The sequence below is a fragment of the Oreochromis niloticus genome, linkage group LG20 (genome assembly GCF_001858045.2).
Source record: "Oreochromis niloticus isolate F11D_XX linkage group LG20, O_niloticus_UMD_NMBU, whole genome shotgun sequence".
In the NCBI taxonomy this organism is placed as follows: Eukaryota; Metazoa; Chordata; class Actinopteri; order Cichliformes; family Cichlidae; genus Oreochromis; species Oreochromis niloticus.
In genome coordinates, this window is record NC_031984.2 from 13,003,897 (window position 1) to 13,020,544 (window position 16,648).

The window sequence follows — 16,648 nt, forward strand, 5'->3', positions numbered from 1 at the left end:
TACAAGTATATCATTTCTTATATAATTTCTTATGTTTTTCTGTTTTTTGATTGCTGAAATGTCCGAATAGATGAACAGCTTTAGCCTCTCTTTTCTTTGGAATAAGCCAAGAGGGAGGAGTTTAAACAAAGGCCCTTTCCACATAAAAAATGGAGGCTTGTGCAGAGAAGCCATGGTGTCCTGCTCTCAACACTACATGCTGCCGTTTCTGCTTCTAAAACCTTCAACTAAGACGGCTGTTTCCTGATTCTGCTGTTGGAAGCTACAAAGCATTGTTACATGGGGTTTGTATGTCAAAAATACTCGAAGTAATCACAATATTTTGTGGTTTTAAGACCTAGCTCTGTGCTTATTTTTCTTCCCCTGTCTCTGACTCTCACAGTGCTGCCCCTGCCTGCACTGAACAAAGATAATTACTCAGGAAACATTTCGGCCAATCAGGCGCGGCCTTGCATCTTGCTCGTGAGGAAAGCGACCAGTCAGGATCTGGCTAACATCACCGGGGCCTGATCGCCTTGCCTGAAGAGCGGAGCCTTCCCCGACTGAGGGCTGAGAGTGTCCTCCATGTTTTATAAGTGTTGACATAACAGTGTGTCAGGCAGCCATGCATCCACAGAGGTAAGCTCTGTCTTTTTTATCTCAGACTTCTGATAACAACATGGCTTCCTTCTTCTTGTTGTGCTGACTGTTGGTTTCTAATGATGAATGCGCACACCTTAAAGTCAGTTTAGTGTGCAGGAGGAGGAGGAGCTGGGGTGGATTGGAGGCCTCGTAAGGCCTCTGTGCTCCACAGTCCTGAGGGTGGGAGGGTGGGGGTTGGCTAACGACTCTCACCCTTGTTCTCTCTCTATGTCTCAGGGTCACATGAGTGCCCCAGACAACCAGCCTGCCATACAGGAGGCAGAGTGGACCATGAAAAATCCTTTTATTTTTTTTTTTTTAAATGCAAAAGAGAGTTGGATTTAAAAATGGCACATACATCTCCTTTCTGTTGTGGGAGTGTTTGTGTTTTTTAGAATGGCAGAGGAAGAATGGGGGATGGGCAGTGGAGGAAAGGGTGTATTATGTACTGTTTCTAAGTGGATTGGCTCTGTGGTGTTTTCTTGTGTCATGCCAGGATGGGGACTACATGCAAAGGGCAACAGATGTGCATGCTAGGAGGGCAGAGTGCGCAGGGCATCACGTCACTGTAACATTTTCATGTATTCATATGTGAAAAATATCTAGAATATGAAAACTGTGGCACAGTGTACACACATTTAGGAAGGCTGCACTAAGACTGGGTTTTCTACAATCCATACTCATCAGAGGCCACATTACAAACAAACACTTTGTGACAGGGTAATCCCCTTCCAGTTTTTCCAGTGTAATCTTTATAAACTAGTTGCCTCTATTTACACTCATAGGCCTGGAGTTTATTGCCCCTGGCTTCTGCGATTCCACAGTGCTGTTGTGAAACTGCTTCCTACGCTCTCAGCCAGGCAGTAGCCATTTTGTGCTGCTGTCTTCACAGATCAGACGGCATAAGCAAATATAACACACTACTCGTGGAAATAACATAAGACAGACATATTTTTAAATGTTTCAAGTCAAGGCAGTTTAATGTGAATAGCACATTTCAAACAGGGTCAACCCGAATGCTTTACATATGTATAAAGTGCATTTGAACAGCTGCTAAAAGTGTTGTTAAGAAGGATTGTTCCTACAAATAACCTGTCATGCTGTCCACATCATAGTCGGTACGTTGTGTTTTGTCATGTTGCACCATTTTAGCAGTCTCAGCTGCGCCGGGGAAACAAAGAATGATTTCTTTTTCTTGTGGCCTGATGCAAGGCATTTTTTTTCATGTAGGCAACATTCAGAAGAGAGTAAGGTTATAATCAGGAAATTACTCGTAGTTTAAAAGATTGCTATCTGTGAAACCAAAACCAAAACCTTTACTACGCCACAATGCCTGATTGAGAATTTATGTTAAATTGTGTAACTATTAAGTTTTAGATGGATATATGTGGGGCAAAGCTCTGGGCCTCTTTCTGTAGCATTGCAGGCTATAGAGAGGGTGACAGAGGTTGAATAGCACAGACACTGAGTTGTGCATGACAGCCACAAGGCTTTTTTAAAACATTAAGGGGAAAAAAAAAAAAGCCCCCTGGTTTTATGCTGTCATAATCACAAATTACCAAACAGAACTGAAGGAAAATAAATCGTCCGAGGCAGAGGGAAATCTCTGCATTGCAGCAAAAACGCTTTTTAAGAGGAAGAGGGGAGCCTGCATACTGTGATCCGTGTGGCATAACACAGCCGACCAATAAAGTTCCACCCTGTTGGCCCTCCAGCCAATTGCAGCTGCAGTTGAGGTTAAAGATTGACAATCCGAGGGAGAGCAGCAGGGAGAGCAAGGCCTTCTGGAAAATTCCACAGCCATCTTTGATTCACCCTTTACAGCCTTTTATAAGATCCAGGTCAATTTTTTTTTTTCCTTTCATACAGAATGCGCGGTGTATACGAGCAGTATACTGATTAGGTGCTGGGAGTTGTGCTAGATCAGGCACCTTAATTTACTTAAAGTCATTGTTTAATGAAATGCTTTTATTTCCCAGGAAAAGCAAAAGCTAATCCTATTCATTTCTTCAGTTGTCTGCATGTGTTTGTTGCTCTTATGAAAGCCGGTTGTTTCTTGTCGTATTGCTAAATCAAGTAATCTCTCTAGGGTTTTGTGTAGCAGACTGTGTAGGATACCTTTTTTTTTTTTTTTCCGCAGATGTTTTCAGTGGCATCTCTAATATGATGCAATATAATGAGTGCAGTATGGTGTTCGCATTCAGTTGCATTTCTGGATTTCCAGACGGAGCCAGATATTTATCTGTTTAATGTGTGAAAATTGTTTATTGTTTTTACAAATGGAGAAGCTTTTCCATACAGCTTTGCCAGGACCTGACTGTGGTTTTAGAGTGGTGGTTTGTGTTTCTTAAAAATGAAATTTAATTATTCCATGACAGTAGTATTCACACAGAAGGAGGGAAGCCAAGATTGAATACAGGGAACCAAAAAAAAAAAAAAACCCAACACACACAGATGAGAGCTTCTGACTTTGCTGGATTTTCCTGTGTCTCCCTCCCTGTGTTTCGCCTCTGTCTCTGTCATTGGCCGTGAGGCTTTGCCCCGACATAGACCATGTTTTTTTCGTAATGTTGGACTGTAATCTCCACAGATCTCTCTGGTCCTCCTGCATGGATGTGCCAGTGCCCGAGTCTCAGCCTTGGAGTGGGGGATGGGGGAGAGGGGGGAGGGGAGCAAGCTGTGGCCTCCATTTTCTGTGACGAGAGAACCCTGCTCGTCTCTCACAGGAGTGGAATCTAAAGACATTGATTCAGTGTTGTTTCCTTTTTTTCCGTCAGGTACTTCAGTACTTACTGAGTGGGAATACTGTGTTTTCTTGCACCTGACTATTATGGAATATATCTCAGAACCTGCTGAGGATTTATTTGTTTAACTCTTCTTATTTGATGGATCATAGCTCCTAATCTGAGAATGCACTTTGGATCTTCATACTTTTTTCTTTTTCCTTTTAACTTCTGCTAATCCTGTTTTCTTTGTAGTTACATAAATGTCTTGCCATTGGTGTTGAGACTGTGTTTTATAGGGTTGTTTGGCAGCTCAGGGCTGCTTGGTGATGGCGAATGTTCTTTTATAGGGCTGTGGCACACGTAGCAGAGTGAACTGGCTAACGGTTTCTTATTTTCATGTGGGCCTCATTTGTTCACTCAGTCCGGAACAGGAAGGCCCCGGAGGGGTTGGGGTGTGTGTGACTGAGGGTGTGTATGTGCATTTGAAACTGCAGGCTAGATGATACTAGATACCCGTATGCCATGAGAAACTCTGCTCAACCCATGTTTGTCACTTTTTCAGACAATGCAAGCTATACTTGTATTCTCTCGAGTTTCAGATAAACCATCGGTGACTGTCACATTGACTTGAATGTTTTTAGGAACTGCTGGTGATTTTGCCAGAGTGACAAACTTTAATCTTAAACCCCTTTGTTGTCGATACATCGTGGTTTACTTGGTGTTATGAGCAAATGTTTATGAGTAAGCGTAACATCCAGATGAACAGAATCAACTTTTTTGGATTTCCTTACTTGGATGACTGAGCGTGCATCAAGACGTTACAAGCATAGGTTTGCTAGGCATTATGATCCTATGTAATCGGTTTTGTTTCGTTGATCAAACTCCTAGGATTTGCATTTTGAACCCTCCTTGCCTCTCAGTGAACTGACATTTGTTTTAACTTTTTATGGAATGTCTCTTTAAGGATGGAGGAGGGGACATGCAGAACATTCCTTTAGTTTCAGAACTGGAAAAAAAAAAAGATTATCCCACAAATGTGGTTGACCTTTGAGTTCTACCCCGAAAACCACTCATCCTAGCGGGAAACCAGAGCTGTAGCCAAAGCTATGATCTGGTCAAGTGTGTGACCTGTCAGGGGTCTGTGGGTGGGTTTTCTTCTCTAGGCTTTTCAATAAAGGCTACATCCTTGGAACTAGGCCCTCTGTGGCTCTCACAAAGGAGGAGCCAAACACTCAAAGACCTTCATTTATTGCCAGACCCCCTTTTTTTTTTTTGCCTCAGAGGAAGTGGGATGCTACGCAAGAGCAAAGGGAAATCAGTCGTTTCCAGTGCTACATACAGTATGTGTGTTGTGTTTTTAGGTTTTGATATATTTATTTATTATTATTTTAAAAAATGTTTGCCACTTTATAAACAAAGACGTAAAACAGCACCAGAACTGACAGAAGATTTAATGTGACTGTAATTAAGATCTAGGCCAGAAATGTGTTGTCAGATTAGCGTTTGAAGTTTATTAGATGTATCTCTTGCTACTGGTCTCTAACAATGGGCCCAAATCCTTCAGGGGTATTCTGTTGTTACTGAAGGGGCTTGAGAGGTGCTGTTATTTGCCATGGGGGGCTGTCCCTTCAGTGGTATGTACCAACTCCCCGTGGATTTTTTTTTTTTTCTTTTCTTTTTTTTGTTGCTACAGATCTACAGCTCTATACACCATATGTCAAAGAAAGCACTGTTTTAATATTGTGACCTAGTTGGACTAAAATGCTATGACTGCAATGTAAGGACAGAGGTGCAGTGTAATTACAGCTAAATGGCCCTACGTGTTGTTGCAAATCTCAGCTTGTGCTTAGCGGAGATCAGCGTTACCATGGTGATATTTATCCTCCTCTCTCTTGGATCATAAAGAACATTTCCAGACTCCATTGTAGATGATAATATGGAAAGTATTTTAATTTCATGAAACAAAGTGGGAGATGTTGTAGAATCAAATGAAAACAACAACAATGGAAATCAGCAGAGTCCCTGTTGACAGATCCTCTGGGACCCGGGTGCCTTAGGTGGTGTTCCACTTGTTTACTGCTATGCTGATGTGGTTTCTGAACACCCTTTCTGACTTTGTGTTTGCCTCTCTTTCTGTGTTTCTGTGTGCTCCTGTTCGGTGCTCTGCAGTCTGGCTGAGGAGGAGATAAAGACAGAGTCTGATGTGGTAGAGGGAATGGATGCATCTGTGCGATCCAAAGGTAAGTCTCTAAGGCCGAGGACCTCACATTAGGAGCCAAGCATCCAACACAGCTCAGTTACAGAGAAGGTAGAGGTTACTTAGTGTATGTTTTGAGGAGAAGAGTCTTAATACATTTTGCTGGTCTCTTAGGATTGCAAAGATAATCCATTTTTCCTGACAGTCTGCCTGCTGAATCTACACGGGGTGTAGTTAGTTCCGAGGAAGCCCTCTAGCCATTTATTATGATGAAATAGTAATTTGACGTGTATAAGTGTTGTCTTCAGCAACTGCTTTTCAGACTACTGTGATTGCTGTGTTAGATGGAATATTAGATGGTTAAAAAATAATAGTGCTGAACACTTAATCTATTGTACTGCTCCCTTGAAAATAAATAACTTCAAAATACTCTTCCTCCCTTGGTTTCTCAAGGGAAGACGTGTGGGTCGATGACAGTGATGTATCATAGTTTTATAGTTTTGTTTTGTTTTTTTTGTCCTCTTTTCCTCTTTTTGGTAATCATTTTTCTTAAGCTTATGTAATGTGTTGGCTGTAAATACACTGAACATTACAAGCTTGACTCCTATTGTGTGATGACATGATTATCTTTATGCATTCAGTCCCTGATCCACCAGGGTCAGCAGAAAGATCAGTGGCACCACAGAAACGAAAGGTGTCGAGTCCCACCCATTCTTCCAATGGGCACTCTCCCTCAGACACCTCCCCCAGCCCTCTTAAGAAGAAGAAGAAGCCAGGGGCCATGAATTGTAACAACAAAGACCAGGTAAGGGCTCTTGTAAGTGCAAGTTCATTTTGAAATCAGGTGTGTTCTCAAAGGCTATTTCTTTATCCAATTTCAATAATGGGCCATATACTTTCATAGAATGTTAAGGCCAGGGTTGTGCCTGAAAAGAACCATTTCATATGATGTGCTATCTGACCACATCAGAAATCAGATATGTTTATGATCAATCTAACCGCTGTATAAACACAGCCATAATAAAGTCTATTTTCAGGGTCTTGAATGGGAAGGGTTTAGTGTTATTTATTTTTTTGCCTCATGCTTCCACAATTAATGTGTACAACATAGAAAAAAGATCTTAAACAGTTAAAATCCAATATATGTATATATTTTTTTTCCCCACTGCATATAATTGGCAGCAGATTATACCTTCCACTTCTGGAAGTCTTCTAGGGTCTGTTTGAGTCCTAGTGACGTGAATTTCATCATCAGACAGTTAGAGGGAGGATTGATGCGGATGTCCATGTACTTGACTTTTTGTGACCACATGGCCTCATTCATGGAGAATTTACATTACAAAGCAACAAGTACATATGCTTCCCAGGCAGCACACTCCGAGTGGACATTAAAGACGTATAACAGGATTGACTAGTTGGCTGTCAGGTCTTCAGCTGTCTGTGTAAATGCCAGGCTTTAGCCAGTTGTTGGTTTTGAACATGAAGGGTGAGACAGAGACCTCCTTGTCCATCATCAAAAGAGTTGAACTAGGAGGAGGGGGTATCTGAAGGTATTCAACAAGAATATGTTACCAGATGTACTGGTGCTATAGTCCGAAGTCAGAATTGTCAAATAGACAACTCAAGTTGGTTTTTGAAGCTCGGAAAGTCAGAGCAGCCCCACCAACAGTGACTTAACAATCCAAAGTGGCAGCTGTGAATGTAAACCGTAGTAAAATTTCAGAGTTTTTTTTTAAACTATACTGCCACGGTTTTGTATTTTTGATTCGCTAAATAAGATAAAGCAACACTATTTATTCAGGCTCTATTTATTTTTAAACTGCAGAAATCAAGCATTGCTTACTTGATGCATAAATGGCTATGCCTTCCTAACAAGCAAAACAAAGCCTGTTTTCCTTGTTTTTCCAACTTTATTGGAATGGTAGTGAGCTTTGACTTTTTTGACCAGCGTTGACTTTCAAGGTATACAGAACCCAGCAATAGTCTCATCTAAATGTGCCTGTGAGAACACACTGATTTTGATCATAATCTCTTGAATACTGGCCATTTTTAAAGTAGACCCACCATACAGGAATGTGAGGTGTCTTGTGAGCTGCCACAATTCACATGAATTTATTATTTTGGAAACAAGTCCTTTAATGCAACATCAGTCGCCAATGGTCTTTAACGTTGGCATTTAGTACCAAATAGCCTAGATGGATATGGTTTTTATTGTTTGCTTGGTGGATAATGCAGTGTTGCGTGATTCCTTTTAGTCCTGTGTTGATCTTGCATGATATTGAAAGCTAATTTAGCCCTTTTTGTATAATTTGGCAGGTATGTGACGTGAGCATAGTTATGTCTTCGTGGCACTGTTGGAATACATGCTTTGGCTCTCTGGGAAAGGTCAAATAAGTAGCAGCTGGATTTTAACACCACTCAAATTGAATGCCAAAGACTTGAATTTGGGCTAAGAAAGACTCTTCTGAGCCATCTATCAACTTGTATTCATGTAGTAACATGTTAACACTAAGATACCATTTAGGCATTTACCAGAGAGCCACATCATGCAATGTTTACTTTTTAGGTTTAAGATGAGCCATGTCTCAACTTGCGCTGTAGAACCTGTTTGGTTAGTATTGATTTCATTTGAAGCCGTCACATGACTAGATGTTCAGATTATTAACTGATTTTCTTAAAACAATTTTGTGTTGGATTGATTGTCTTTATTACCTTCTATGCTGCTTACCCTGCTTATCCCAGCTTGTTTCTGTTGCACTGCACCTTTTTGTGTTCCTGCGTGTTTTTTGAAACCTGCCCCCTTGTTTCTCTTGCCTGCATTTCAGTCAGAGCTAAGACATGGTCCCTTTTACTATATGAAGCAGCCAGCACTCACCACAGACCCTGTTGATGTTGTACCGCAGGACGGCAGGAACGACTTCTACTGCTGGCTGTGCCACCGCGAGGGCCAGGTGCTCTGCTGTGAGCTCTGCCCCAGGGTGTACCACGCCAAGTGCCTCAAACTACCAGCTGAGCCCGAGGGCGACTGGTTCTGTCCAGAGTGTGAGGTATCTTGCTGTAGTCATGTGCATTTGTGTGGGTGTACACAAGTAATTGTGGAACTGTGTGCCATGAACAGCAGAAACTACCTTTCAAACTCATGGCTCATGCTTCTGTGAGCATAAGAGACGACGTTAGAAGATTAAAGTTTAGATCTACTTATTCACTTCTACATGTATTTGTTACATAATTCTTCAATTTGGGATACACTAACTGCATCACAAAAAAGTGATTTAAACTTTACGCAGTTTTAGATATGAATAGTATCTCTTTATTTTACCAATTATTGTCTTGTTTTTTTTATTATTATTTTGTTGCAGAAAATTACAGTCGCTGAATGCATTGAAACCCAGAGCAAGGCGATGACAATGCTGACAATAGACCAGCTCTCCTATTTACTCAAATTTGCACTCCAAAAGATTAAACAGCCTGGGGTAAGGGGTGTCTTCAAGTCTTTCTATACCCAGTTGCGTGTTTCAGATTCAACCAAAGATTCTGGAAATATCCATGAGGAAAGTGTAATTGATGTGTGTTTATTTCCTGTTTGTCTAATCTGAGCAGACTGAGCCCTTTCAGAAACCTGTATCTCTGGAACAACATCCAGATTATGCAGAGTACATCTTCCACCCCATGGACTTATGTACTTTAGAGAAGGTACTCATATATAGATTTGTTTTTTTCTGGAGAAGTATTAACAATAAAAAAACAAAACTAGAATTAGAATGAAACATGAAGTATGAGGTAAATATGCATATAAAATGCTGGCAAAAGTGCAGTTGCTTGACTGATATTATTATTTTCACTGTACTATAGAATGTAAAGAAGAAGATGTATGGCTGTACTGAAGCTTTTCTTGCTGATGTGAAATGGATCTTGCACAACTGCATCATCTATAATGGAGGTAGGCAACTTTGATGTACGTCATTACTCCCTTTACTGTCGTAAGAATATATAAATTAAGCTTCAGCGTCGTTTCCAGGCAATCACAAATTAACAGCAACTGCAAAAGTCATTGTCAGGATCTGTGAACATGAGGTAAAGCAACTTTAATTACTTGGTGACATTTTTGTAAATGTGTCTTATTTATGGACTTGCATCATCTTCATTTAATACTTTTTTTTTTTTTTTTCTTTTTTAGATGAATGAGATTGAGGTGTGTCCAGAGTGCTACCTGTCCGCATGCCAAAAAAGGGACAACTGGTTTTGTGAGCCATGTGTAGGTCTTTACATTAATTTAAATCCATAAAAGTAACAGACTTTTTTTTTTTTTTTAAATTTTTATACGTCTTAGCTTGGATATCAGCTTTGAAGCACAATATTTTACTGTTTTGCTCTATCCAACAGAGTCAACCCCACCCCCTGGTTTGGGCTAAGCTGAAGGGCTTTCCATTCTGGCCAGCAAAAGCACTTCGTGAAAAGGATGGGCAAGTAGATGCACGCTTCTTCGGGCAGCACGACAGGTGAGATGAACCTTTTGGGAACTATAGATGAAACTCTCCTTGTTTTAGAGGTTTAGAAAAGACCCCAGTCGCTGCATCTCCACTGGATATTAAATGTATTAAAACATTATTTTGTTCTGTTGTTGCATTTCCACATAGGGCCTGGGTTCCCATCAACAACTGCTACCTCATGTCCAAAGAGATCCCTTTCTCTGTAAAGAAAACAAAGAGCATTTTCAATAGTGCCATGCAAGAAATGGAGGTCTATGTGGAAAACATTCGCAAGAAGTTTGGAGTCTTCAACTACGCACCCTTCCGCACTCCGTACACCCCCAACAACCAGCTACAAATGCTGGTGGACCCTTCCAACCCCGGTGCTGGTACAGTGAAAACAGAGAAACCAGATAAACTTCGCTTCAACTTTGATATAACTGCTTCTCCTAAGATGGTCCTCGGCAAGAGTAGCACACCCAGTAGTATGAATCGGCGGGTCTCAATGACAGACATGCCTCGGTCTCCCATGAGTACAAACTCTTCGGTTCACACAGGGTCTGATGGAGAGCAAGATGTGGAAAAGGGCAACAGAAATCCTGCACTCCATTACAGCACTGGAGAGGAATCAATGGACTGTACTGGTAAGTCTTCTCCACTCTGGTTGCATTAACTCTATTTATGTGATTTTAAAATTAATTTATTCAGCATTATAAGCTTTTTTTTTTTTTTTTCTTTTTGCTTTAAAAAAAAAAAAAAATCTTTTTATTACAGCATCTCCTGTTTCAGGGAAGATGGGTCCTGGAGGCAGCGTGTCAGGTAGTCCAAAGCCCTTTAACCCTGGACTGGTGCCAAAGCAGGAGAGGACTGCAGGGACAGGTGGCATCCTCAATCTCAACCTGGGTCAGTAACAAAAAACAAAGGGAGACTGCATTTATGTTCTCACAAAGGCTAATAATCAAAAAGTACTTAATAATTCATAAATTTGTGACTAAACAAACATTTCCATGTTCATTTCAGATCGAGTCAAGGCTGAAATGGATCTCAAAGAGCTGAGTGAGACTGTCCAACAACAGCAGCAACAACAAGGAGTCCCTGCGCCCCCTTCTACTCCAAAGAGACCCATCAGGAGCTTGGACAAGACTATTGAAAGCTGCAAGGCACAGCTTGGTACATACAAAACCAGTTTGTGACATGACTTGCTGCAGAACTCTATTCTTGTACTGTACAAGTCATTCGAACTTGTCAATGTAATGATTAATAACAAATCTAAGAATTTAAGTTGTGGATTATTTCTCAAGACTAATTTGAATTCGGCAATTTTACAAATGCATCATGGTAGTTCTGACTCGAATCAGTGGGGGTCATGAGTCTGTGTGACTGCTGCTGACTAGGGTTTATTAAGCTATTACCAGAGAAAGGGTTCATTATTTCTTTCTATTTGCTTCTGACAGAAATAAATTAACACAATGTCCATTTCTTTATATAGGTATTGATGAGATATCTGAAGATGCGTATAAAGATGTGGATCACAGTGACTCTGAGGACTCTGAGAAATCAGATTCAAGTGACAGCGAGTATCTCAGTGATGAGGAACACAAGCCAAAAAGTTCAGCTCAGGAGGACAAGGACAAAATGGAGAGAAAAAGGTCTAAAGCAAGCACGGATGGAGAGAATAAGGAAGGAGCTTTGGCAACGGGGGATAAAGCCACCCCTGAACCCCCACTCAAAGAGAAGCAGGGTAGCAATGGCCCAGATAGAGACCTCAAGGACAAGCCCAGAACACCCCAGTCTCAACCCCTTGCTGACAAACCCAAAGCCCCAGAGGATGTCAAAGCAGCTGCTGCTACATCAGCAGCTGAGCAGGACTCTGATTCTGAAAGAGAGCTTGTGATTGACTTAGGGGATGAACATGGAGGTCGTGACTCAAAGAGGGCGAAAAGAGAGCTGGGATCTTCCACTGCCAAAACTCCCAAAGAGTCTAATGTTGCCAAGCTGGAAGGTGAGGCTTGTTGTTTTTTTTTTTGTTTGTTTGTTTTTTTTTGTTATATGAAACATCACAGAGTGTCAGATATGGGGAATTGCATGAGTTAACGCATGATGTGAAAGACCATGAAAACCTTCAGATTAAACTGTGCAGTGTTTCTCTGCTGGTGGAAGACTGTGTAGGTGACGTAAGGGTAGTCATGAGCTTATTGATTGAGTTGATGCACAAACAGGGTCCACATTGAAGAATCATCGCAATCTTAGCTGCGATTATCACAGAAGTCGACCTCTAAAGTCTGCAAAACAACATCTGGATAAGCTGGAATTGTTTTGGAAAGAAGGGCTGTGGGCAGAGGAAGTTAAGTTTGAGTGTTTTGGCCACAATGACAAGCAGGAGGGTGGGGGGGGGCGGAAATATAAAACTGTGGCTTTGTTTGGCAGTCGGTGGCAGAGAAACATTACTAAATGGAGAGGACAATATATTCCAGTAATTATCAGGAAGCTTTGCTTTCAAATGCCATGCATTCAGACAAGAAACAAAGTGACTGGGTTCTATGTCTACATAGCGATCTCAATCATACTTTGAAATGCTCTATGGGTAATAAAGTAACACAAAATTTTAAAAGTAAGACTACAATGATTCTTTTCACATTCTTTTTCTTTTTATAGAAACGTGAGTAAATTGCTGTCTGTCAAAGGGCGTTATTAGGTGCTACCTTTGCTGAAGCATTTCTACATGTCCTAATTAATAATCTTTAGTCTTAAATCATCATCGGAGGAAGGCTGAATATCAATTTCAGTCTTCTAAAGTCTAAATATAATCTTATATAAGCTATAAAATGTTAAATCTGTTTAATGTGGCTGATTTTGAAATGCAGAACGCCTCACCCATAAGAGACTTTTTTTACTGCTTAGGCAAACTGCCTTCATCTGCTGCATCAGTAGCACCAGCACGTGATGTTACATCCAGCACGAAAGACTCGTCGCAGCCTTCTGTCACATCGGCGCTCAACCTCGTTTCCTCCGCCGCTTCTGCTCAGCCCAGTGCCACGACCACCACCAGTGGATCCACCAGTGCACCTTCTCCTGTCTCCACTTCTTCACCAGTGACTACAGCTGTAAAGAAACAGCGTCCCCTACTGCCTAAAGAGACTGCTCAAGCTGTGCAGCGGGCTGTAGTTTGGAATCCAACAAAGTTTCAAACGTCTTCTCAGAAGTGGCATATGCAGAAGATGCAGAGGCAACAGCAACAGGATGGAGAGCAGTCGGCTGTACAGACACGCAGCCCACAACAGCAGAACTCTTCTTCAAGCACTCGCTATCAGACCAGACAAGCAGCCAAGGGTATATACACCCATACAATTAGTCATCTCCACGTTAGTCACCATGAGAAAATAAAAAATGTACTCGAAGTTTTATAATTTCCCTTTAATTTTTTGTTATCATCATCATCCTCTGCAGGGCAACAAAAAGACCCACCTCTGAGTGCATCCTCATCAACATCTGCCCAGGTCACATCTGGTAGCTCTTCTTTTATGTCTGGTGACTTGCAGATCCCCACAGTCTCAGCTGATGTAGCTGCAGATATAGCTAAATACACAAACAAAGTAAGTTGGAGCCTTTTCATATAATTAAGATTCTACTCTATTAACTTTGTTTGCAAAGGTTATAACTGAGTATTTCAACAGTAATGTCACATTTTTACCAATACTTTGCAGATTATGGACACAATAAAGGGGACGATGACTGAAATCTACAATGATCTTTCCAAAAGCACATCGGGAAACACGATTGCAGAGGTAAAAATTGTCAGTCAAAGGAACACTTTCTGTGGTAATAATACGTCAGTATTTATAATCACAGTGTATTTTTACCACAGATTAGACGGTTAAGGATAGAGATCGAGAAGCTCCAGTGGCTCCATCAGCAAGAGTTGTCAGAGATGAAGCACAATCTGGGTAAGAGACCCGTTTACCTCTGTCACTCCTCAGAGCTTATTTGATCTTCTACCTGCCTTTTCCTCGCCATCAAATTTTAAACAGGTGCCGACATGGTATACAAGTTTCAAGTTATTTGTTTTGGTCTTTTAAATGCAGAACTAACAATGGCAGAGATGAGGCAGAGTTTGGAGCAGGAAAGAGAACGATTGGTGGCTGAGGTGAAAAAGCAAACGGAGTTAGAAAAGCAGCAAGCGGTGGACGAGACCAAAAAGAAACAGTGGTGTGCTAACTGTCGGAAGGAGGCCATCTTCTATTGCTGCTGGAACACCAGTTACTGTGATTACCCCTGCCAGCAAGCCCATTGGCCAGAGCACATGAAGTCCTGCACACAATCAGGTAAGACAAACATACCTGTGAGATAAAAGAGGATTTAAAATTTTTTTTAAAGAGTTAAACTATTAGTAAAACTAAGCTAAAAATGACTATGGTGACGCCTTCTATATTTACCTGTCAGTCGGTCATTCGTTGGTCATGTAATCACTGCATCACACTTTTTAGAAGGAATAAAGTTGCCCACTGAATAAACAGACCTATAAATGACACAAAAGATTAAGAAATTAGTTAGAAGAAGCAGGGTAGAAATGGTTAGGAGCTTTATTACAACAGACTTGTCATCAGTCTTTTGTTTAGTTAATGCTGAAGTGCTCTTCAGTTTTAGTGGGATATTCTTTTTTTTTTGTATTCTTGCATTGCATTCCTATTTGGTCATTTTTAATGTGATGTCATATTTAATGTTAGATTTAAATTCAACATGAAATCGTTTCCAATTTTGTCCTTTTTTCTTCCCCACTCTTATTTGGTAGCTCAGCCCCCTAAAGTACAGCGCAACTGTGAAATCATAAACACAAATGTGTTACATCATTAATGAGAATTGTAGACATTTTTTCCCTTCTTACCTAACCAGTGGTTTAAGAAACAAACTGTGCAAAGATGAATTAGACAACCTGTATATATTCTCTTCTTAAATTATTATTTATTTATTTATTTAAAATATAAACAGCCACAGCGTCGCAGCAGGAGCCGGAGGCAGACCCCAACCCAGAGCCGTCAGTCAAATCATCAGGCCACTCTCCCGCCACGCAGACCGTGCCTTCAGGCTCAGGATCAATATCGGACAAAAGCAACTCTCCCACATATATGGACAAAAGCAAGGACAGTGCTGGTGTTACTGTGACCTAACTGCTACACTACGGGCATATTTTGGGAGGTCACTGTGGGACTCTTTGGTTCAGATGTGGTGCCGGAAGGCCCACACCTCTGTGACAAATCGTTTTTTCCCCATTCCCTTATGTACATCTAGTTTTTGGTTCAAATGACATTCTCAGTTTCCTCATCTACGTTCAGCTGGATTCACCTTGTGAAAGCTGTCTGTCTTGAGAAATAAATGTGAGTCTATATGTTTTCATACTGTAGTTATGTTACAGCTCTCTCACCACTTTCTCAGCTCTGAGCAAGATTGTATGAATCCACATAATACTTTTGTCTTTATCACTTCCATTGCTGCTCCTTCAGGGTTGTTTTATTTTGCAGACTGTTCTCCATATTGTGAGACAAAACATTTGAAACAGCCATCAACATTTATCATGGTGCCATCAGAGATCTTTTGACTGATGCAAGTTTTATCTTTGGTATAAACCACCGCTTCATGCCAACTAAGGTGTTTGTTTGTTTTTGTTTTTTTTGTTTTTTTTTTAATTTAGCAATGCAAGTTCAAAAATTGTTTCAGCCATGTCCTTTTCATGTCAGTGGTGGCATTTTTGTCTCCTACCAGTTTTGTATTGTAGTTTTATGTTGTATAGGACTACAGAAAGAGATCCAATTTATGAAAATGAACTAAAAATTTAAACTGTACAAAGTTTTTGTAAGAAGATACCTGAACAATATTTATAGTGTTATATGTTTTTATAGTATGTTTGTTGGAATTACATTTCTATGTGTTTAAAAAACAAAACAAAACAAAAAAAAGTTATTGGAAAGTATATTACTTTATATGAATGTCAGCTCTAAGCAGAGTCAGTTTGACCAGATATCCAAAGTAAATCCTGGTCAGACTGCTGCTAAGAACTGGGTAGACATAAATAGAAACTGCATTTTGGCTGGATATTACTTCCTGTGAGCATGTCTGTTTTGAGCTTGTGTCTCGTTCTTGTTTACATATTGTATATAAAATAAATGGATCCGTGAAGAAAAAAAATTAAAAAATCGTCAGTTTGGTGCATGAGTTGTTTTGAGTGTGATGTGAGAAAGATTTTGGCGGGGGGAGGAGGGGGCGGGAAGCAGGGAATTATTTGTTTTATTCATTCCTAGTTTGGCCCCATTTACCAGCACAACCAGTTTGAGGTGGCTTTGGATTGAGAAGTCTGCATGACTTTAAATCTACTTTCTCCACAATTGTTTGTTTGTAATATTTTATTACCAATGTGTCCTTCACAGACAAACTGGGGTCAATCATCCAAAGCAATGGACAGTGCCACAAGAGAGGTGAAGAGAATGCAGGCGTGGTGGAGGGGGTCCTTTGAAGTGTAGTTTGGAGAGGGTGGCACTGACATAAGGAGACAGATATTCACTGGGAGTGAACAAATTTAGGAATGAGTACATCAGAGGGACAGCACTGGTTGAGCCCTTTGGTGACAAATTAGAGACAAGGCT

The 16,648-nt window shown here is 40.7% G+C and overlaps 1 protein-coding gene across 8 annotated transcripts; it reads left to right on the plus strand.

Annotated features, from left to right (window-relative positions):
* Nucleotides 1-93: 93 nt before the first annotated feature.
* LOC100706183 (protein kinase C-binding protein 1) lies at nucleotides 94-16,213 on the plus strand. 8 transcript variants are annotated; one of them, XM_025901288.1, is made up of 21 exons: nucleotides 94-284; nucleotides 383-618; nucleotides 5,517-5,587; nucleotides 6,186-6,349; nucleotides 8,370-8,591; nucleotides 8,904-9,017; nucleotides 9,145-9,237; nucleotides 9,397-9,484; nucleotides 9,563-9,618; nucleotides 9,722-9,799; nucleotides 9,928-10,043; nucleotides 10,182-10,657; nucleotides 10,803-10,916; nucleotides 11,034-11,183; nucleotides 11,503-12,015; nucleotides 12,915-13,343; nucleotides 13,461-13,606; nucleotides 13,718-13,798; nucleotides 13,879-13,957; nucleotides 14,096-14,335; nucleotides 15,000-16,213. In XM_025901288.1, the coding sequence occupies exons 2-21, from the start codon at nucleotides 605-607 to the stop codon at nucleotides 15,176-15,178; spliced, it is 3,423 nt and encodes a 1,140-aa protein (XP_025757073.1). In that variant the 5' UTR covers nucleotides 94-284; nucleotides 383-604; the 3' UTR covers nucleotides 15,179-16,213. The 8 variants fall into 8 exon arrangements, with proteins under 8 accessions (XP_025757073.1, XP_025757075.1, XP_025757072.1 ...); XM_025901290.1 differs by having other exon boundaries at nucleotides 96-284; nucleotides 8,448-8,591; nucleotides 10,788-10,916; XM_025901287.1 differs by having other exon boundaries at nucleotides 97-288; nucleotides 10,788-10,916.
* The last annotated feature ends 435 nt before the right edge of the window (nucleotides 16,214-16,648 follow it).